The 23,345-nt window shown below is 35.9% G+C and overlaps 2 protein-coding genes across 11 annotated transcripts in view; one reads left to right on the forward strand and one right to left on the reverse strand.

Moving 5' to 3' along the window:
- TMPRSS15 (transmembrane serine protease 15) overlaps positions 1 to 14,145 on the forward strand; it is a 57,821-nt gene extending 43,676 nt beyond the window's left edge. Inside the window, exons 19-25 of the mRNA XM_055702753.1 lie at positions 3,635 to 3,730; positions 7,168 to 7,217; positions 7,664 to 7,838; positions 9,762 to 9,943; positions 10,192 to 10,287; positions 11,200 to 11,339; positions 13,047 to 14,145. Coding sequence (XP_055558728.1) covers positions 3,635 to 3,730; positions 7,168 to 7,217; positions 7,664 to 7,838; positions 9,762 to 9,943; positions 10,192 to 10,287; positions 11,200 to 11,339; positions 13,047 to 13,202 — 895 coding nt within the window. The 3' untranslated portion in view covers positions 13,203 to 14,145. The remainder of the gene's footprint in view (positions 1 to 3,634; positions 3,731 to 7,167; positions 7,218 to 7,663; positions 7,839 to 9,761; positions 9,944 to 10,191; positions 10,288 to 11,199; positions 11,340 to 13,046) is intronic.
- The window catches only part of CHODL (chondrolectin), a 45,332-nt gene continuing 22,817 nt past the window's right edge, over positions 831 to 23,345 (reverse strand). For 2 of the 10 annotated variants that reach the window (XM_055702723.1, XM_055702716.1), the window contains 3 exons: positions 22,656 to 22,758; positions 20,167 to 20,245; positions 17,977 to 18,520 (listed from right to left, as the gene is read on the reverse strand). In XM_055702723.1, the coding sequence (XP_055558698.1) occupies positions 18,518 to 18,520; positions 20,167 to 20,245; positions 22,656 to 22,758 (185 nt within the window). In that variant the 3' untranslated portion in view covers positions 17,977 to 18,517. Of the gene's footprint in view, positions 5,733 to 14,282; positions 16,777 to 17,976; positions 18,521 to 20,165; positions 20,450 to 22,655; positions 22,759 to 23,345 lie in introns of those variants that run through there. The other 8 variants (XM_055702722.1, XM_055702715.1, XR_008730998.1 and 5 more) reach the window with 7 other exon arrangements.

Consider the following 23,345-nt stretch of genomic DNA (forward strand, 5'->3'; position numbering starts at 1 on the left):
CTCAGCTTGCACTTGCAACTGTGTGCATCTGACAACACTGTTAAAACCCGATTATTGTTAGCATCACTTTTCCTTGAACCAACATTGAGCTTTTCAACATTCTACTAGTCGGGTGTGAAACGTTCTTGTTTCTCTGGGAGCAGAGCCATCTGGGTCTTCACTGAATTGCATGCAGGAATGGGGACAGACTGCAATTTTGCCATACCCAGAAGTCTAACAAGGGCTGAGATTTTAAGCCTCACTCTCAGCCCTGCAGTGTATTTTCTTCATAAATGTGCAAAATTCTTGAGAAGGAAATGAGGTCATTGGAGTTGAGATTTCCAGGTCAGTTAGGTTTTCATCCTCCCCACAAATGAATGGTCAGTAGTAGCTACATGCCTAGTTCCTGGAGACACCTCAGAAAATCCTGCCTTTGAATGTCAGACCTAGGTTCTTCAGTGTGCTAAGAATGTAACACATAGCCTGAAAGGGGTGGAAATGATCCCCAAAAATTTATACAAAAAAAAATTGTGTTCTGATGGGTAAGTTAGGATAATAAACAGAGAGCATGATCTTACTCTTCTGTAGAGCCAATGAGTGTCATATGCTGGATGTAAGAACCTGGTTCTCAATGTTTTCAGCATTAAGAACCAGAATTAGGACATTCCTAATAATCTGGTGATAGAATTAATTTCCCGATAGTTGTCACCAAGTAATAATATGCACTTTGACCTGAAAGCCACAGGAGGAATCTCAATGACTTTTTTTGGCTTTGTAGGTCCACAGCTTCACTTCGGATCAGACACTGCTTAAACCCATTGCTTAAGAAGCTTCATTTCAAATCCAGAAAGTATAGAGAGGTTACTTCTATTTATCATCTTCAAATTTTCATATATAAAATTGTGTGCACACAAGCATTTAGAAAACAGCAGCTCTTCATATAAATTCACATGACCAAAGCTTTTTTTATGCCCAAGAAAATGTTCCCTGTTTGTAATTTACTACTATTCTTCATTGTTTGTTTTTCTGTCAGAAAAATCAGTGGATGAAAAAGAAACACTGCCCTGTGTCTCAAACACAAATTAAACAAACTGCAAACATTCCACAGCCTGAGAACTAAACAATTAATTGCAAAATGTGTGAACATGTTTTCTTCAAATAAGAAAATAGTTGGTTTGTTGGTTTTTTTTAAACAGGGAAAAGAACTGGAGCTATCAATCATACTTCTTTCTATCCTTATTCTGAATTTTTTTTTCAGCATGGTACCACTTAATGTGAATCTTTCACAACATTTGTAACTGCTTATCGTTACTGAGCACTTACGAAACAGAAAGGCTGAAGTCATAGTGATCCATAGAGTATTTAGGTACATGAAAACCAATAATATCTGAGGAATTCACTGCACAGATATCTCTTTACATCTGTGCATAATAAACTTCCAAGACTGTTCTCTAAGTTTTCTGAAAGTTTTGCCTGATGAACATGTTGAATAGATTGAGAGTTACTTAACACCTAGGTTAGCCTCTTAAAGAGCATTTTTGTCACAACCTGAAAGATTTCTAAAAGATCGTCTTCCAAAACAGAAATTAGAGACCTGTGACACTGCATTTGGGGACCTGCAGAAGAGACTATATTCCTGTTACTAAACTGAATATCTCCAGGAAAAAAAGTACAAGATTTCTTATACTTACAGGAATCCTTAATCCTCATCATTTACCAATAAAAGGCTTAGAGATTTCCAGTTGTGTGTGCTTCAGTGCACTAAATAACTAAATGAAATTATCAATGTTTTTCTCAAAAAAGGGCTTAGATTTTATTTCAAAAAGCTTAATAAAGCTCCTGTGGTTACAGAGAAGCTCAGAGAAGTGCCAAACTGTAATCCAGAAATTTCAGCAGAGGAGTGGGAAATAGTTTGCTCAGTCTTTGCTGAAAAAGACCAAGAAAGATACTGAGGTGAGTCAAGAGATCTTCACGAGTATTATGAGGTTGGTGGAAGCTTTGACTTGGAAGGTTTATAGTGTTTGCCCTATTACAGAGTCTGTTAGAGTAATCTAGTAAAGCACACGTGCATTCATTTGAAGTTTCCTGGTATAATATGCCATGTAAAATATAAGCCAGTGATATTCATAAATGTACATACTCTAAGCTTTTCCTGACAACATGTTTATTTTTTACATCGGTAAAAGCTCCTGGCCCACTCTTTTCAAAGAAACAATTTAGTGCCTTTTTCACACATTTGTACTTACTGTAGCTCAGTGATTAGACTGGTCTCACTTAAGTTCTTCATTGTATAATTTGACTTTACCTACCTGGGTTGGCACTTCACTACTCTCCCAGACCATCTAACAGGTCAAGTCAGGGTTCTGGGGTAATTTCTGAAATACGTATTAGTGTACTAGTGTTTTATCAATATAAAAGTCTGTGAACTAGAGTGTACAGACACTATCTACCTATCTATCTAGAGACAGCATTAAGGCCTTGATCATTTCCAGGCTGAGAAATGCTGCAGTAATTACTTTTTCAGTAGGGTAGGTCATGCAGCTGTCCTAGTGGCACAGCAGAGCTATTGAACCCCTTTCTCCTATGGCCGGTCTTACTCTCCATACACAGCAAATTTGCAGGATGATTCTAGACTTCCCAGGAGAATGAGATTTACTGCACTTGAAGAGAAGAGATGGTGCTTCCTTCTACACAGGTGCTCCCTGTGTATTAAACCTGCACAAATTGTTCTCCTCTTGCACCTGAGATAATGTATGGCTAAAGGCTCAGGTGGGAGTACACTGTCACCCCTCAAAAAATTATGTAGTCTGACCACAGCTATCTTTTTTCCCCATGCTTCCTCAAGAGAAAGCAAATATGTTTCTTGGGTGTATGTTCCAAGCTGGTCATATGCAGTATCACAAAATATATGGTGCATAATGGGTTATAAAGTAAATCTGGATATGGGTTGTAAACATTAAAACAATTTATCTCACTGATAACACACAGAATTCTTGGTGTTCAAAAGGCCATAATTACAAAAAAACAGTTAGTTGAGGAATATACCCCACTTCAGAGGAATTGTCCTGTTCAATAGCATACATGACACCCTTGACTCTACTCCACAAACAGTTATTTTGATTTGAACAGATCTACAAGGTGGAACTAATTTCTAAGGAAGGTGGCATTTATTCCATTAGGTTCTTCATGATATAAAATAGTTTCATTTCTTCTTTAGGCACAGAAGTATAGTATCGATGTAATTATCTCCCCTCAAAAAAGCAAAACTGTGATCTTCCAAGGTTCATCTATTATGGTTCCATTTTGCATGCTAAGTTTTAGATCCATATATTTAAAAATTGGTACTGCAAACCCTTCATTGTTACACAGAAAAACAGAAATTGATCTTTTATGCTATTAAAATAATTAATTTCTGTCTTTTTCAATATTATTGTAGTATTATAAATCTTAGAGTAAGATGTAAGAGTGAAAGTAGGTGAGTTGCATTTTAATTCATGTGAATTCAAGCCTCAAATATCAACTGATAAATAGTAATTATTTCAGGAATAAAATGATGCAGTTTATTCAACCACCATAATCATTTCTCAAACATTCCTCCACTGGTGGAACAGGAAAAAAATACCTACAACTATGCACGTGTGTCTTTTCCTTCCAGGGATGCAAATATGTCATCAACTGTATTATTCACTGGAGATGGCCCATTTGTCAACATCACCACAACAGTGAACCACAGCCTAATATTTACAAAAAGGTGGGTAGATGGAGGTTTCTTCCTCATACAAAAAATAAAGTATGGTGGTGATCATTTCTACACTAATTTCTAGCTCAAGTTTATCTGAGAGGTAACATGATTCTATATGAAGTCTGGACTATAAACATACCCAGATTTTATTCTCTGTCTGCTGCTGAATTCTGTGTAACACTGGGCAACTCACTCTTCCCCTTTCCATTCTTGTCCATCTATCGTAAATTTAAAAGGAGATGCTTGCTACATTTTTAGCTAGCATTCAGGACAATCTTAAGTGAAGTCTTCATACATTTACTTTAGAAACGATAAATAATGCTATTTTTACAAAACATTTCTTATCTAGAAATCTTTAATTATGAATATGTAATATAGTAGAAGAATTGGAGTGGCATTCACCCATAGTTACATAGTGGTTATCACACTAGGTTCTCTGTGTAGTCAACGTAAAAATAAGCACTCCAAAGTGTGATCCATGAAGGTGATGTCTTGAAATATGATGAGTGAACTTCTGTAAACCATTGACTTTATTAATACAGACTTAGGACTAATTACTAAAGTAAGCAACCCACATACAGATATCTATATATAGAAAAATCATTCCCTCTCGAAAATGACTTCTGGATTTGTCTCCACGTTTAGAAGTGAATCATTAGATGAGATGATCCTTGGCATACATTCAATTATATTCTAATCTTTCTCAGTCCAAATAACAGCTGAAGTGATTCTGAAGGGTCCTATACTCTGGTAAAGTTTCTTGCAGATTACACAAAAATTTAACTTTAGCACAGTATTATATTCTCAGGTAATTCTGGGATTTACAGTACACCTCCAAAAGGAGAAAGGCTTGCTATGATCAAATTATATATATATATATATATGACTTCAAGTATTATCTTTCTACTTATAAGAAGGGTTATTATACACATTTTTCTGGAATCCTACCAAAAGCACTAAGGCAGAAAATTATGTCTAATTGCTTTAAATGCTGAAACCATGTTGAATACAGCGAGTCCACATTCTTTTACATTTCCTTCATAAACATACCACATAGTAACAAAGTAGGAATTAATTCATAATTTGCCATGCTGTATTTTATCTACAGTAAAAAAAAAAAATACATTTTATGGTTTAATCTTACTCTGCTGATCCCAAACATTTGTCATTCTCATTGGTAATGCAAGTATCTTAAACTAATGGAATATCATTGCAAGCTATTTTTCTTTTTTCTTGAGTGGATATCTAAACCAGCATTGCCACAAGAGATCTTAAAGAGTAATGATTTAAAGATGTCTTCTGTTAATATCTATTAAACACTAGAAAGTGATTAATGCAGGAGGAAATGGAATAAGTTCATTTATCTTAAGTTGTATATCTGCTGAAGAAATAGGTATCTTCTACCATGTTTCATCTGGACAGCTGATAGGAATCGTTTCACAGGGTGACACCATTTGCACATTTGCACACTTTTTTGGTACAGATAATGAATAATAGAAAGATGACACAGATTTGATAATTTAAAAAAAAAAAAAACCACACCAAATTCATTAACTGGTAATCAAATTATAAATTGTATTTCTCACATTGTCTTTGGTCTTTATTCAAGCGTAACTACCATAGAAGCAAAAGAGGGTGCATATCATAGGACTTGAAAGCTGTGGTGGCAGAGACAGCGAAACTGTTCTCTGATGCCCTTAGGTAATGTATTTCTTGGCAGGATAGCTTTGTAACAGGGCAAAATCCTGCCTTGAATATATATGTGAGGAGATTCCACAGGCATAATTGCTTTTGCTAGTCCTAAGTGAAGATCATATTTACAGACGTCTCAACCACTCCACATTTCTTCCCGGCATGCTGCTTCATAGATGAGACTCAGAGAAGCACACAGGATGGGTATTCAGCACATGCAATGCCTCTGTTGCCTTTTGGACTCTCCTGTGCTGACCAAGAGGCAACTGAGGACCGGTGAATGGAAGTGCAGGCAAGGAAGTGGTTTTCATACTGGCAGCTAGGTTCAGAAAGAAAAAGTAGAAGCCCATGAAGTAATTTCTACTAAAGCAATCAGTAGGTACTAGTGGTGGGACAGAGACTCTCATTACATGCAACTCCCTGCTTCAATGTGAAAAAAAGGGGACAAATCTGTCATGTTGGATGTTAGTTTGACTAGTTTATAAATCTATCTAAAAGGAAGGTAGGATTGGATAAAGGAGCTAATATATAGTACCATTGCCCACCTCCTATGGAGGGAGCTTGGTCAAGAGTATTTAGTTGCCACGAAATTTATGCAGAAAATGGTATTGGTTTCCTGCAGGTTTATGCATTTCTGGTTGTCTTCCTTGTGTTTGTCTCACTACCAAGGCACACCTTTATGAAGTCAATACAGATTTGAATACAAATCACAGATTTTGGTTTTCAGTTTTTAAATTACAGATTTAAAATTATCTATCTTGAAGTGGAAAATGGCTATGTGAGAATATTCAGGGCTGGAGGCATGTCTCATTCTTACCTGCTCTGTAGTGAAAATCTAACTGGGGAGGTGGGGGGTGGTTACAGTTCCCACTTGCCCTTGCACCACTCTGCCATTGTGAAAACGCTGGGTCACATCATGCATTATTTCCCTCACAACGGATACCAAATTTTAGAGCAGAGTGAAGGATACATAATACCGTTTCATGTTTAAAGTATCCTTCCCTTTTTTTATTTTTAAATTATGTGGAAATGCATACTGCAAACTAACCATTGGCAGATTTTTTTTCCCCTCTCTGATATATTTCTGTATGTATCAGATTTAAACTGCTAACACACACACTGTCCCAAGTGTTCAGATTCATTACCAGCTATGAAGATAATCTTAAAACCTCTGGGTACCAGAAATGCTTAGTAGTTTTGATCTGTGGTCATGTGCTCTTCAGGCTCTGGCTTTATATCTCTGCTAAATAATTTCTAATCCTGTATATGCAGCTATATATTTTAGAGTGCATTGTAACTGGTAAAAAAATACAGTCATATCAAACTAGGCTCTTGAATTCTTTGGTCACACTGATCTCTAGTGGCAAGGTATTGAAAACATCTCAAAAGGTAGAAAAAATAGCATATGCAGTTACAATTTTGTTGAGAATCTGTCACAGACAGATGACTCATTTCCCTAAAATTCAAGGGGAGTCTACTTTTATTTCTGCAAAATAACACAAGTTAAGCGTTCATTGAAGAGGAATGTGTATAATTAGTATTATATATAATATAATGTTGTGTATTTATAATAAATATCTAATTAAATTTTGTTGGACAATTTAACCATTTGATACTGATAATCTAATGTACTTACATATTTAAGTATATATATATGCTTATATACACTTCTATATATGTGTGTGTATATATTTGACAGTCACTTAGAGGTATCTGGTGTGTAGATACTATGATTAATTGCATTTTCATTCTAGAGAACACTGTCTGAACAACCTGGTGGTTCATCTGCAATGTAATATAAAATGTAAGTACACATACCCTGGGAATATTTCACACAGAAATCAAATTGTTCAGTCCATAAAGCCTAATGTTTATAGCTTGAATTGAAAGGTTAGGGAATGGACTGTAAAAGCTATACTTGTAATCAGATAAACACAGGAAAAGTTACAGTCTTCACTTGTTTTCAGAGTTAAGTATACACTAGAGATGGGTCTATACTGAAAACACATATATAAAAAATCCAGAAGGTCTGAGGAAGAACATATCTAAATCTAAGTTATAAAGTTGCACCTTGATTTCAGCTATAAACCACCAAACTTTAATCCACAATAATAGTATTTTTGAATAGCAGTTTGGATACTACTACAAAGCCTATTTTTAATAAGAATATTCACTAGTCTAATAAAACATGCTATATCCCCCTAAAAATCTACAAATCTATTTTATTTTATTGTTATTATTTTTTTTTAGCTTGTGGAAAACAACTAGTAACTCAGAACAATGGAACAAGGATTGTAGGTGGAAGTGATGCCAGAAGAGGGACTTGGCCTTGGATAGTTTCACTCCATTTTAATTCCAGACCCATTTGTGGAGCCTCTCTTGTCAGTGATGAATGGCTGGTGACAGCAGCACACTGTGTATACGGGTAATGTTCAGAAGCTCACACATTCTGACAATCCCACAACATACAAGTATCCAAATGGTGGACAGTCATCAATCAGTAAAGCTGGGCTGAAGCATGACCTGAGCCATCGATCAATTCCGGATAGAGCAAAACACACTTTCAAAGGAAATCACTGGGGAGTGGCACTTTTTAGAGGGTTTCTAGATGTTTACTGTTATATGAAGTTAATATAAATTCACAAGTACCTCTCTCTCCACTGACTCCAGGGCATCTTTGCAACTAGCTAAGATAGCCATATGACACCCATGCCATGTCTTTTTTATTTTAATGATGATGAAACACTTGTTTTATATGCAGTTTCATTAAGGATGCATCAGATTACAAATAATTTATGACACTGATACAAAAAATTGACAGCCAGCTCACTGTTTAATTACTACGTTTTGAACCACTTGTGGGCTCAGCTAAAGGCTCCTTTACATTCTGGTAAACCTTCAGTCCTTACTTTAAAGCAGAGAATCACAGAAACTAAGCACCATTTTATGAACAATGAAGAATTGCACTTTAAATATATGGTATTAGCACTGAGCATTTGCACTTAACCCATAATTAATGTGGGCCTCCATTAATTAGTTGAATCTCTGCCAGTGGTATAAAGGATGACATCATACCTCATAAAGGTAAACTCAGCGTTGCCTGTTCCTCCTGTATATTACCATAAATTGATCAAGATTTACTGTTCATCATTGGAATGAATCTAGATTTATGTGCATTGATTAGGCAGTATTACCTATCCTCTAGATGGTGTTATTTGTACCACTCGAAGAAATTATGCATATTTAAATATTTTCTAGTGTTTGTTTCCATAACATCTGTAATAAACCCAAGTCTTGTAGAAAACTTGGAATGGCAAGAAGAAGAAACTGGAATGGCAAAAAAAAAATCTATTAATATTCAAAATTACAGTAGAACTTTCATTATAAATAGCTAAGTAGTAAGGCAGTGGAGACTATGCCAATACAGTAATGGAGCTATATTCCACACAAAGACACTGAAATGAGAAGGACTAAGCCATCTTAGTTCTCATACAACAAATCCACACCTGTCTTGGTACTTCCTTTTCACTTAAATCACGTTTTTATTTTCACTTAAATCTCTTAAATTTTATCATCTTGACTTTGCTGGAATGTTCCTAAGTGGGAGCTTGCAGTTTCACACCTTAATTCTGAACATTTAACTTAAATGCTCATAGTTTAGAACCAGATAACCTCTTGATGTCAAACCAAAAGATCAGCAGAAACCAATTCAGTACAACAATCAGGCTGAAAACATATTTTTTTACAATTTTTAAAACTATGAACTGGTTGATTAAAAATAGCAAATAATTAATTTCCCTAACTTAAATACAGCCTCAAAAAAGCATGTGTAGCTCAGCAAAAAATGCAGATTATGTCACATTTTGTCTTGGCATTTTTTTTTATTTAGATTAAAAAATTAAGAGAGCAATTTTCTGAGCCTATGAGCTGCAGCACTTCCAGCGACATCTTAGACCTATTATTCTTTATATATTCCATAACAATTTTCTAACTGGGACTGATATTAATTGCCTGGTGGGCAGTCAGCAGTATTCTTCACAGTGTTTAAAAAGCCACAGTAATTTAGTTAATGTATTTTCCTCCTCTGCACTACTGCTTGATTAATTCTTTATAAATAATGCATTATAAGCTTAACACAAAAAATGAACCACATATTTCTACAGTGTAGATGTTTAAGATAGTATTACTATCACAAAATTGTAAGTACATCCACTACACTCTATTTATTTTGACAAAATGTGCAAATGCTATGAATTACCATGAGGTTAAAGATTAGCATTTTACCTAACATATTTTTTAAAACTTTCATTAATCATTCATAATTGTGAATATTCCTTGCAACTTCTAGGAGACAATTAAAACCATCTCAATGGAAAGCAGTTCTTGGCTTGTATGACCAATCAGATATGACACAGCCTGCAACAGTAGTTCAAATTATTGATCAAATAGTTATAAATCCTCATTATGTGAAGCGTACAAAGGATAGTGATATTGCTCTCATGCACCTTCAATACAAAGTGCAATATACAGGTGAGTCGTTATTTTCCCACAAAACAGATTTACTCTATTATGCAAAACTCTTAACTATGCTAAGAATACGAGGGTGATGGGGTGGGTGTACATTTTTCACAACTTAATCATTCTGGAGTCATTCCAGTACTTCCTGGGTATTTTGCTCAAAAAGTGAGTGTGAATTAATGAACATTTTCTTATGTGACTTCATAAAACCCTGAATACAGGGAAGAGGCTGACAGTGATTGCTTGTTTCTCATTCACAGATTACATACAACCTATTTGTTTACCAGAAAAAAATCAGCAGTTTTTACCAGGAATTTACTGCTCTGTTGCTGGCTGGGGTCGTATTATGAATGAAGGTGGGTCATCTGCTTGGAAAATTATGACAGGCATGAAGCTGTGAGGGAAAGCTTGCTCCTGATTCCACAGGGGTTGCTAAGGTAAAATAGTTTAGAGAGGTATTCCTCCATAGGAAAATTTGGGAACTATGCTCCTCCACTGTTCTTTCTCTAAAGCAAAGTAATAGAGTTATAAAATAATTATTAGAGAAAATATACATACCTAGGATCATTAAACTATGAAAAAAACTTATTGCATCCCCTTAGATGTTACGATGACTACTTTTCTCAACATGAAATATGTACATCTTATTGTCAGATACTGGGTGGGGGAGGAGGAAGATTAGTCTTTCTGACAATGTGCAAATGATTTTCCCCAGAAGTCAAGCATACTGACTGTAGTGTAAAATGTTATGTTCTGTTTGCATATCATTTGAAATCTCTGTGAAATAATAAATATGCCATTTCACTTCTACAGTTGCTTGTACACATTTGTTTCTACATTTTCAGAATAAAATTGCATTAAAAATTTTGAGTAGGAATTAGTAAAAGAAATTTTTAAAAAACTTGAAATAATCAAAGTTACATAATGAATAGTGAGGAAACATTGGACAATCCAAGCTCCTAAGCCCTTAATGATCCCTTAGATCTCCTCATTGTGAGTTCATAGTCACTGATTTTAGCAATCTTGATTTAATTATAACCAAATTCAGTCCCATTACACAAATGAAAGACAGGATTCAGTTAATGAGCACCAGTTAATCAGTGACTGTGTTACAGGGGTATAAGCCTGAATAGGACAGCAGCGAGGCAGGGTTTCCTGCTGCTCGGTAGCATGCTTAGCATGCTGGAACTGGAACAAAACCATCAGTGTTCTGAGCGGGATGTACGCTATTTATCACAGCAGCTAAACATACTTTGTATTTTCATCAGGTCCCACTTCAGATATATTGCAAGAAGCAAAGGTCCCTCTCATTTTGAATGAAAAATGCCAACAACAGATGCCAGAATACACTATTACTGAGAATATGATCTGTGCGGGATATGACATGGGAGGAACAGATTCCTGTCAGGTAAATACAAGTAACTTATTTCCACTGCTAGCATATACCACATCTAATTATTGAGTAAAATGCTCCCTGATCCCCTAATCATTAAAACCAGAACCATCACTGTCCATTAATGTGATTTCTACTCGCAGTGTTTTGCCCATTTAATACTTTATCAGGATACAAGTTGAAAAGATAAAAACCTATTATTTTGTGTCACGTTGACATAAAGAACCATGGAAGGAAGATAAATATTTTCTGCACTAAGCTTTGAATAATTACTGATGAGTCATTCCCTGAAGGAAAGAGGGTCAAGCTTAGGGAAAAGCAGACTACAGAGAAATAAATACCAAATGGACTGAAGTCTCAGAAATGCTTCATACAGGAAAGGAGAGAGAGCGATGTTGGTTTCCCCCAGAATCTGTAGACTGGAGACCTTCTGTAAGTAGATGCCACAGTATGTTGGAGAGGCTGCCTTTCTGCATTGATCACATATGCTGCTTCCTGGGGATCTGGTTTTTATCCATTCCAGATCTGCTTATAACACAGTGCTTCTCCTTGAGGATATGGTCAGAATTGGCTGTCACATAATTTTTCTTCGAGCAACATGGAGTCTATAGCATGGAGACTGGCTGGTTCTCCTCAAGTCTGATGAGAAGCACTATCAAATAATTTCTCTTGCCTTGCACTCACAACCTAAGCCTTCATCAGGTGCAGTGACTTCGACTAGTTTAGTCTAGAAGGAAGAGTGTATGCAAATTTCCTTTGCCATTCCTGCAGCCTCCGTGGCTTTCCTCTTTCCTTTTTGCTTCTGAACCTCATACTGAAAAGAAAGCAGTGCAGCACCATAGGCTGATACAGAGTACCAGTGGCCAGTCTTGTGATCAGTGACCATTCAACCACAAGGAAAGATGAACAAGTGAGTCCTGATAGTGCGTCAGCCTTTAGGCTGCTGTCACAGGCTTTGAACATTTGTGGATGCCCTAGAGTTATGGGCAGAAGTATTTTAATGGCTGAATCCTTGCAGAATGTTCCTGTAAAACTCCATTCACAAGGCTGTGAGAAGACAAAAATAATTCTGGTTCAACTAACTTGATAGACAATGAAAAATAGTCATTGTTTTCTTCCTCATCAAAACAAGACACTCATGGCTGACTCATCCACCACTCAGGCTGGGGGATCAATCAAATTTGGTATCCCACACTATTGCAATGTGACCTCTGCTAAACTACTCAGAAGGAGGTGTGAGAAAAGGACGCCTCCTCTTCTGGCAGACTTGCCATCTTTTTCTCTAAATTCAAAACCGCTGAAACTTTGGGGCAACTGAAACTAAAAGTACATTTTGGCTGAATAGACTCAACTGAAAAATAATCCTACACATTTATGCAGGCTTTGTGGAAGATGAAGGGCTAAACTTAAAAGTAATAAGCAAAAAAAAAAGATCAGTTAAAACTCAGTCCTGTGCTGAAAGACTGGTAAGAGCTTAAGACTGAATCCTTTTTTTTTTAAAAAAAAAAAAAAAAAGAAAAAAATGAAAAAGAAAAAAAAGGAAATGGATTATCCCAATAATTTTTCCACTTGGAAGAATTCATATTGATCTCACTTCTGCTGCCCAAGATATATAGGGATACAATTTCTACGATTAAAGATCAACACAAACAAAGCATCATAAACAGGCTCTGCTTCAGAGTTGACAATGTTCAATTTTAACTTTTGAATTTCATATTGCAGGGAGATTCAGGTGGCCCTCTGACATCTGAAGATGATAACAAGTGGTTTTTGGTTGGTGTAACATCATTTGGCTATAAATGTGCACTTCACGAAAGACCAGGAGTGTATGTTCGAGTCACCATGTTTGTGGACTGGATCAAAAAAATAATCTATTAGCTTGATATCTTTTAATGATAGCAATAGAACTTAAAGGTTGAAAGTAAGCCATTGTATAATGATGTAAACCAGAGTGGCATTTCAGTCTCATAGTTAGATAAACTGAATAAATATTTAAATTATGGGGAGGAAAATATTAATTATTGAAAACTCCATTACCAGTGGAAAGCAAAATTTTGAAATAGATGCTGTGGGTTTTTTAATAAATAGTTATATAATTTATTTTTTCTTTTACATGAGCCCATGGGAAAAGTTTCTTTGAACATCAGTGCATTAAATGCATAGTGGAGGGCTTTACAAAACATGGGCATTAAAAAAAAAAGTTTACAAACTGCAAATGCTTTATTGAAAAATGGTCTAAAATTATTTTTTTCAGGTCAAACATTACCTGTTTTTATGTTTTTACACTGTATTTTTCAATGTGCATTTTCATTTCAATTCATAGTAAACTCTTCAGGAATCTCACCACATCCAAAGTGAAGGCATATGTTATCTTTTTAAACTGGGCTCATGGGAGTTCTTCTGTCTTGTCTATTATAAAAAGCTCTGGAATGAGGTTTATGGATTGTGCATAAAAGCTGGTATCTTGTATCATGCTGCTTTCTAATGAATAAACTGACTGTAAGCCAAAAGTTCTCTCTTGTGTAATTTGTTTGGAATGAATAGAGTTAAATAAGGTTTGAACACAGCTTTTTAGCTTTCTTTTTAGACAAGTGTTTTGGCAATTTTTCAAGCAATTATAGATATGTGCTTCTGTACACCAAGGCTCACAATACTGCAACCTCCTCTCATGAAAAGTAATGTTTTCTAAAAATGTTTGACAATAAGGAGTATTGGCTATTCCTGGTGAGTAAGAAGTAATAGGCTTCCTTTGATATATGACATGCTTTTCCTGTACTAGTGACTTTTAATACTGATTTTGTGCTTGTATAAAAACTATCATGACAGCCCCTTACAGCATTCTAAAGGGGAAAGAATATGAAGAAGGGTTTTTATCTTCTTGAGCTTTTTTCTAGATAGGTTTCTATTAAAATATAATTATCTACTTGTTGAAATGCCTTAAGTTCAATGGTGTCTTAGTGTAATATGATGCATTTCCTTTATTTGTTTTCAGCCTAATGTACAAATTTAATATCTCTTTAATTCCAAAGTACTGCATGAAAACATAAAATGCATTCTAACTTACTGTGTATGTGTATCTACACATGATGTATGATTCTTGTAAGCAGCTCCCACACTTGGTGCTTACAACACTAAATGCAGATATGAAGCGCTCAAAATACAAGGCTAGCTTACAAGCACAGGTTGGTGGTCACTGATAAAAAACACCAGGTCCCAAACTGTTTTCAGGTCTTCATAAGCATTAGGGGACTAGTTCAAGCATAAAATATTTAGTTTTATCAACACATCTGTGACCACAAGGAACACAGGCAGATATAATGAAGCCAGACAGAAGATAAAATGTTTTAGACTCTTTCATATAAACCACACAGTTTTTAACATTAAAATGTTAAAGTTGCAAATCCTGTCTTTTGTAGTGGATTACTGTTTCCCCTTTACTAGAAAACAGCCACTGAAAATAAAGTGTATTCTGCTATCAGTATAAATTGATTTGGATGAAGCAATTACATTAAAATGCTCAATTAAAATGTGACATGGTTTCTTCATTATTTACTATACATCACTATCGTAAATTGTGTTTCAGTCTGTTAATATAATACAAGAGCCATCTCAAAGCAGATACAGTCACTGGAAAAACGTGCTTCCAAGAAATACAGTAATATACTTTTACTTATGTGTAATTTTTGCTTCCCAAAATGCAATACATACATGTATTTTCAGTTATACTGTAATAAACCAGCCCATCAGACTGAAAAAATTGATATTATAAACTCTGGTATAGAAACATATATGTAATATAGACTAGCATAATTAAAAATTAAAATTTATAAAAATAAACTAATTTATATCTAGATAGAACTAACATAACCTTAGTTGACCACATTCTAACCTCCGTTCAGCTTCCACTACGTCAGTTGCCTGCATATTAACCTGTGGAGAAACCAGTCGTTACCAAGTTAAAATACATGGGCAGCATGGATTATTTTCAATTGAGTCACAGTTCCAAAATACTTTGAAATGGGATGGTAGAAGCTTGATGCTGACTTACACTCACTTGCACCCAAAAAAGGTTAAAAGATTAGAGAAGGAAACAAGAGCTTTCCTCTCAGACACTTCTTGCTTGCAAAAGGCCGCGATCACTACAGAAATAAAACAAAAATTATATTCCCTGGGGAAAATAAGGGCAGTGGGAATATAATGTTTTTAAAATGACAAACTGAAGCCATGCCATCTATCGGAGGACTAGCTAAGGTTTACTGTCCTTCCTTCAGTTCCTTGCCTCACCTACTGCTGCCATTTGGAAGTGATTTAGAGAGGCAGTGAGCAGAAGGGAATGTGGTCACTGCAAGGGGACCCCATAGCTATACATAAAAGCCAACAGGCTTATTTGAAGTGGCTTTAGTTGATGAAAACTGTCACCTGAAACTGGAAGTAATTTTCCTTTCTCTGTTCTGTAGGTTTTAATGTGAATATGAAAGACAGAAGGTCAAGGGGTGTTTTTTTTGTTTGCTTTTCTTATTAAACAGCAATTCTGTTGCTACTAATGGACCATGTCACATATATACCTGTGGGTTTTCTGGATTCTCTAAACCCAAACAAAATCCAAACATAATACCAGCTTAAAGTCTAATTTGTAAGTATTCTCTCTGGAAGTGTGCAGCACACCTATTTCCCCCCCTTTCTGCTCTTATCCTTACTCCTATCTCACTTTTGAGTGTGGAAATAAGGAAAATAAAGACAAAAGAATTCGTGTATGTATGGGATTTGTATGTTTTGCATGGAAAAGAATTACCAGATTAAAGTTGAGAGTTATAATACTGTAGGATTGATCTGTGCATCATTTGTAGTCTTCCACATAAGAAGTTGTTCCTAGATACTAGGTAAAAGCTAAAGAAACTTAAAAATCCTAAGTAAAGGAAATACATGGAAGGAAACTATTTCCTTCCCCTAAGCAGGTGATATGATATGGAAATATTTTGTCCCAATAACCAATATTTCTTATTTACGTATAGAATCTGAGTACATTATAATAAAAGCATTGCATGCCACCTTCCGTTGGCCTTCACACAGAGTTTAAGACTGGCCCATACTGATAACTGCCCAGTAATCAATCACGTTCACCCTTGTAAGAAAGGCATCTGAAGGTGTTTGCTTTCTCCTAATTGCTGCATGGAAATCACTTCTGTGCCATTAATCATAATATCAACAGTTACACTTTTACACATCCTTTGGAAGTACAAAGTTTGAAGAAATAATTAATCCTTAAATTAAGTTAAAGGGAGTTAATTCTTCAAGACCATAAAAAGAACTAAGTTCTTTTTACCCAACCGTTCCCAAGAAAGTGGAGTCTCTTGCCCTCAGTTGAGTGAAGCAATGATTAAGTCAGGAGAAAAACAATTCTGGTCTTGGTGATCATGCAGAATCATAGTATTTTTTGGTCTGTTTATAATCACTACAAAGGAAATTGAAGTAAGTGATCAAGCAAAGAAAGTTGTGACTTACAAGAAAAACTACAGAATATTTGAAGTAGGAATAGCAACACTTAAACTCAACTACAGAAGGCAGCTTCTTCAAAGAGGAAGTAAAAACATAGCATAACAGTAACTTTAAGATGCTTCCAAAAGTGCTTCAGCAATAGCATTGCACAATTAGTACTAGTGATATTGAACTTTTAAATGTTTTTTCTTTATCTAGAAAAATACACATACACATTTGTCTCTGAACTCAAAGCTGTGGTCAACACCAGCTAGCACAGCGTAGGTAACCCAGAGTAATACAGTTTTGCTTCTGTTCGTCTCTCCCCAGCTTCCACACAGTAGTAGTTTTGAATCTGTGTTAATGTAAAGCCAAATAGCTTGAACTCATGCTCTTGAACTCTTGCTGAAACTGCAGGAAAACCCCTTAACTTTCCACTACTGCACCAGGCTGTCATCAACAAATCAGAGTGCTATTGCTACCACGCAAAGATCTGCGCCTAATGGCTGGTGAAACTATTCTTATGGCACAGAAAGCTCTTATGGAACCAAAGAGAATGGACATTAATGATATTAATAATAACTCTAAAAGAAGACTTTAAATGCATTAGGGTTACATCTAAACCTGTCTATCAATTAACATAATAAACGCTTTTCTAGCTAATAGTCTGAGTAATGCTGGGATCAATCTATTAGTGCCACTTCCAAGAAAAGCCATTTGTCTTCACTCTGATACCTTACATTATTCCTAACAAACTATGAGCTATATTTAAATGATCTTTAATGCATTTTTTAAATAGGTTTACTGAAAAAAAGTAATTTTAATCTTAAAACTCTTGTCCACTGTGATATTATTTTTTTTCCTCAGAAAAAGTAAAGAATATTTTACTTAAACAACTAACGACTGCTTTCAAACGGCAGCGCATTAACGAGGTATCACTTGCCAAGTTATTTATGTTGACCTTGGACCATTATGTCAAAAACTTATGATCATTCCCTGGAAAAATGGATTCATTATATGACATCAAATTACTTTTATGAATCCTTGAATTTTGCCACATCAGATCAATGTCACAACATTGCAGCTATCTCTGCCAGCAACCATGTTAATGTTTAATAAAACAATGTGTGTCTGAGAATCAAAAACTGTAAGTGTGCAAATAAATACTAAACAAATATTTTGTATAAAACATTTATGCAAAGATAAATAATTGTTACACTGTAAAATTGTCAGTTCCATTTACAGTACATCAACTAGGGTACAATGCATGAGAGACTAAAGAAAACAAAGAGGGTTTGTTTAACTACAAACAGTCTTAAAACTGATATACATTGTACATATTTCCCCATAAAAACTTCAAATGCTCTTCATTTCATTGCTCTCACAACTAGCTAACTTACAACTTTTAGCAAAATAAACACATACCCTTTATTTAGCATGGCATATTTTGTTACTGAATTAATAATCAAACATTATATAAAAATGATCTGAACATTCACCTCAAGGGGGAGCTTACAGTTCATTCTTGTAGATCCTTTGCATTTTCAAGCCATTCCAAGCTAATGTTCTCTGATAACATTATAATACAGCCTGACTGCAAAATGTTATTTTTGCTTTGTTTTCAGTCAGTAAATCATTATACCTCCATGCTACTGTCCTTCCTAGGCGTCTTTGAAATCCATAGTGTGGACTGGTTTGGACTGGTTTTTGTTCTTCCTTTACTGAAAAATAAAAATATAAACTGTTTTCAGTGCATTTGTGCCTTTGCAGTCCTGATTCAGGTTTGTGATCAGACCTGGGTATTTCATTCCCTGTTTAAAGGCCACCTTTGCTGCTTTCATAACATAGGTTCCCCATCCACAAAAGGGTCGTGCCCATGCTGCAGTAAGCGTAACACCACAGCAGCGGGACAAGGTGAACAACTGTTACCAAAGTTACCAGACCACCCTGCTTAGCAGTGCTCCTCCCAGGAACTGAACTGACTTGGTCCACATTTTTTTTTTTTTTAATTATTGTTTTCAGTTCCCATTCAACTGCACCTACTCATTCAGAGTGGTCTTTTCAGAGGTGGGTGTGGACACCAAGCAGGGTGGTGACAGGCTGGCTGCCTCCCTTGTCTGGGGGAACGGATAAGGGACAGGAGCACACATGCCCCCAGGCCCACACCAACATGCTCAAGGTGCAGCCCACCCACCCCGAGGGGCTACCACAACCCTGCCCGTGTGAATCCTGGAGCTGCACCCCTGTGACCGCGATACACCAATGGGTGCCAGTGGGTACTGGTACGCCAGAAAGCCTCTTCCCTTCAGGGCTTGACCTACTTCTAATGAAGTAATGGCACATGAATCAGACTCCTAGCAATGAATGATGAGTAGAAAGCTTCCTTAAGCCTAGTTTTCATTCAAAACTGTCAATAGCAGGTTTTGTATTGTGGTGGGTTTTTTTTAATAAAAGGCAAAAAACTTGTTCCAAAAGTACCTGTTCTGCAATACTGAAAAAAATGTTCACTCTAATCTTTACAGGAAGCCCTGAGGTACCCTGTAACTTGAAGCAGCATCTCTGCTACGGCTGCCTTAACACACCACTTTCCCTCACTTACCTGGCAGATGACAGCACGCTGCAGTCTACTGAGTAGAAGAGGCGGTTCATGAGCTACTGCAGCTGCATTTCTATCAAAATGTTTTTGTCTCTGGCCAGAATATTTCACGCTGTTGTTATTTTCAAATTAAGTGAAAGCCAGAGGTGGAGAAGCAGCCCTACATAATTCTGTAAGTTGGAAACCTGAGAGTCAAGATCCCAACAGGCCTACACATTTAGTTTTACTCCTTTCCTGGTGTGTAAATGTAAGCGAGTCTGCATTGATTTTAAATGTACTTTGAGGGAGCTGGACAGTACAGTAGGTTTTAGTCTCTCCAGACTTACCTCTGAAGTCCTACAAAGTAATGCATTATGTACCTGCGCCCATTGGACTAATTGAAAAGACTCCCTTTGGTTTCAGTGGACTTTAGATCAGGCCACAATGCTATAAACAAAGCAACTGCAATGAATCAAGTAGTTTCAGCACTTCTTTAAAAAACTGATTCGCTACTTTCTTCCAGATTAATACAGCAAAATCAGGTATGTTCTGTAAATTAATTTGAATGGACAGCCCTTGCCACACAGCAGGAACATTTTTTTAATAACTTGGATCAGAACTTCAGTTGTATAAAATGAGCTTATCTTCAGCAAACCTATGCTAATTTTCAACAGCTATACATCTGGTTCAGGAAATAGGATTTGGTAAGAAAGGTAAGGAAGATGCAATAAATAGCTTGAGCATATCGCTGTTTCAACCATGAAATGCAATCATAGAAACTGAGAAATATACCAGGTTGGAATTTAAACTTTCTGCAAGGCATTCAGATGATAATGGAGATGGGTCTTTGAAGCAGTTTCTCCTTGCTTCCCTGGAAGAAATGAAAGGGAGAGCATCTAAGCATGAATGAGCTGATCATTTCTACTAGCTACAGGGAAGATGTTTTGTTTTGCCTTATTACTACCCTTTAAGAGCCCAACGCCAGGCAAAATTAGTCATGACCTTTCAAGCTAGGCATGTCCTGGTTGGCCATGGATTGTGGCTTTCAGAGGAAAGGTCACCATGTTGTGGAAGCCTAAAAAAGAATGAGAAGTCAGGTTCATTTGGGAAGTTGGGGATCCCTCCTTCCCCAGCAGGACAGAATCCCTTTCCTAAAGCTCTACAGTGTCCATCTAATCAGTTCAAGTGGTTGCCTCTTTTTTAAGTTTGCTTTTTGCCCAAGAATTGTGTTATTTGTGATGAACCAAAACAATTTGCAAGGTAGATCACATGTGAAATATAATTTAAAATATATGGGGAAACATTTTTTTAAAACAAAGTTATTTTTCAACAGATGAAAAATAAAATACTTCATTTTTGGTGATACCAGAATATCATCTTTTGACTTAAATTAATTTTAAAGAAAATTTGTTTTATTTAATTGACAGCTTTGGTGCAACCCAAAATGAACATTCTGAAAAAATTACCTGGTTTTATTCAAATCCATTTTCTCCCTGATTCTTGTATCATTTAATCTACCAAACTAATCAGCTAACAGAAAAAGTACAATCTTCCAAGATGTATTTCCAATATCTGTGTCATGCATTTTTTAAATCTTGGAAGTTCAGGTGAATTACTTCTGGATGAACTGCTATAGCATTCAAAGGCCTGATCAAAGCCCACTGAAGTCAATACTACTATTTCTATTGATTTCAGTGGGCCATGAATCAATCACTGTTTTCCTAGGAATATTTGAGAGCTGAACCTTTTCTGGAGAGAAAAAGAGCTGCCAGAAAAGTTATGACCACATATATCATACTTACCAGGAAATCCAGGTCCATTATAATAAGGGTTCCCAGATTTAGATTACTTATATCATTGCTATTTTTACACATATTATTCTTTTATTACACTTTTTGCTTTGAGTTTCCAACCATTTACCGTGCCAGGGCTGAGGTTTGGATACAAACTTTCACAAGCAGAGATTTGTCTACCGTAAGACATGTTGGACAGTTCACATTTTCCTTTTCTTTATAGGAAAGAGCATAAAATAAAGACACTATCTAGTTTATGATGCAGACCTCACAATATCTTTTCTTTATGGTTACTTGTTTCAATGAGACACATTACTAAGGAGTGCTGCAAACATCACCGTACACTCACTCATACAGATATAATCAGACTTGGCATTTGGAATGTTTTCTCACTTGAAATAAAGTATTTCAGTCATTTGAAGAAAATGCTAAACAGAAATGACAAAAAAAAAATACAGACTAAAAAGAGGAAATTTTTTTCTAATTTCCTAAAACACTGATGTGATATATTTCTTACTAATATTCCTGCTCTTCAACAGGGATAACAGCTTGTGATTCTGTTTATTACTCTTGTTATTTTACCAAAATAGTGTTTACCCATAAAATATACTTCAGTTTATACTCTTCTGGATTACATTAACTTGAGAACTTCCTGAAAAAAACCTGCAGAATGAAAAGTATCCTTGAAAGTTTCAGAATTACTAGATCAGGGAAAAAAAAAAAAATATGTTGTCATATCTTGGTATATCCTATTTTAAGAAAGATAAAAAATCCAAAGAATTTTAAAGCATGGACCAAAACATATCCTGTTTCATAGGCTGAAGTGTTTCCTATTTGCATAACACATCTGTTTGATACTACATCTATGTACACATATCTATATACTTTATACATCTTCAGCAGATATATGATGTACAAAGGAGTTGCACTGGCGTGTGGCTCAAAACATGTTTTTTCATTTTGTTTTCAATTTGTCTGCTCTAGTGGCCCATCTGTTGCTGGTATGGTACGCACACTGAAACAGTGTCAAACAGCTGATGACCCCTTTGGTTCATCCTTGGAACAAACTGCACTTTTGGTCAGAAAGTGAGATGAGTCCTTGCATTCACACTGTATCAGTGAGAACCTCACTATTATTTCCTATAGCCCAGATGTTGTGTAGGTAGTAATCATGATGGAAGAGATGAAGCAAAAGTGCTGACAATAGCTGAGCCTATCAAATGGTCAGCAAAGATATCTTCTTCAGAAACAGGTGAAGTCCAAATGGTAATATACTTTGAGAGACCTGGAACTATTTCAGCATGTTGTGGAAAAACCTGAAGGTGAATGTTCAGTTGTAACAGCTGTAAATGACTTGGATTTTAATAGATGAAAAGATGCTTATTTGCATATTTGGGGACAGGTGTAAGCAGTCTTTCAGTATGAATAGCTTGCCAATGGAAATATGAATTCTGCATTATAAGACCATTATGGATTAGTATATTTTACCTTTTATGAAGCATCTGGAAACAGCAAGTCCCAAAAGCCACCAGTATCAACAGCAGTAGTGGTATAGTGGGTATTACGACATAAATTAGGTTTGGAATTATACCTACAAGACAAAAGTTCTCATTAATGTCTCCCATGTTGAAATACTCTTAACCATGTGAGTAAAAAATCAGAAATACATTCTTACACAAAAGAACATTTATACATTCCTTCTATACAAAAAGCTCAAAAAAGATTCAGCAATATCAAGAATAAAATAGCACTTCCACTGCAATATGCAAAACATATCTTAAGGATTTAAATTCTACATTTTATATATGCATCAATGAGAGATTTCCAATTTTGTAAGTGAAATTTCAAGTATTTTAACAGAGTACATTTCGCAGCCTATTAATTTTACAGTCCATACAACCTGTCTACTGAGTTGCCCTTACATGTTGGATTCTCACCCATGCAGGACCACAAGAGGAACAAATCCTGCTCTTGTTTCCCCGTTCCCCTTAGAAGACAAATATACACTCCCCTGACTAATCAGGAGTGAGCTAAAGGTGCTCCCCTGCAGGTCCCTGGATAAAAGGAGTAGGAAATGGTACAAGCTAAGACTTTGTTATCTGCCTACAGTACAAGACGGGATCTACAACTTCCAGAAGGGTCCGACTATTTTTCAGTAACTATATGCCCATGTTTTAT

This window comes from Falco cherrug, chromosome 2 (genome assembly GCF_023634085.1).
Source record: "Falco cherrug isolate bFalChe1 chromosome 2, bFalChe1.pri, whole genome shotgun sequence".
Taxonomy (NCBI): domain Eukaryota; kingdom Metazoa; phylum Chordata; class Aves; order Falconiformes; family Falconidae; genus Falco; species Falco cherrug.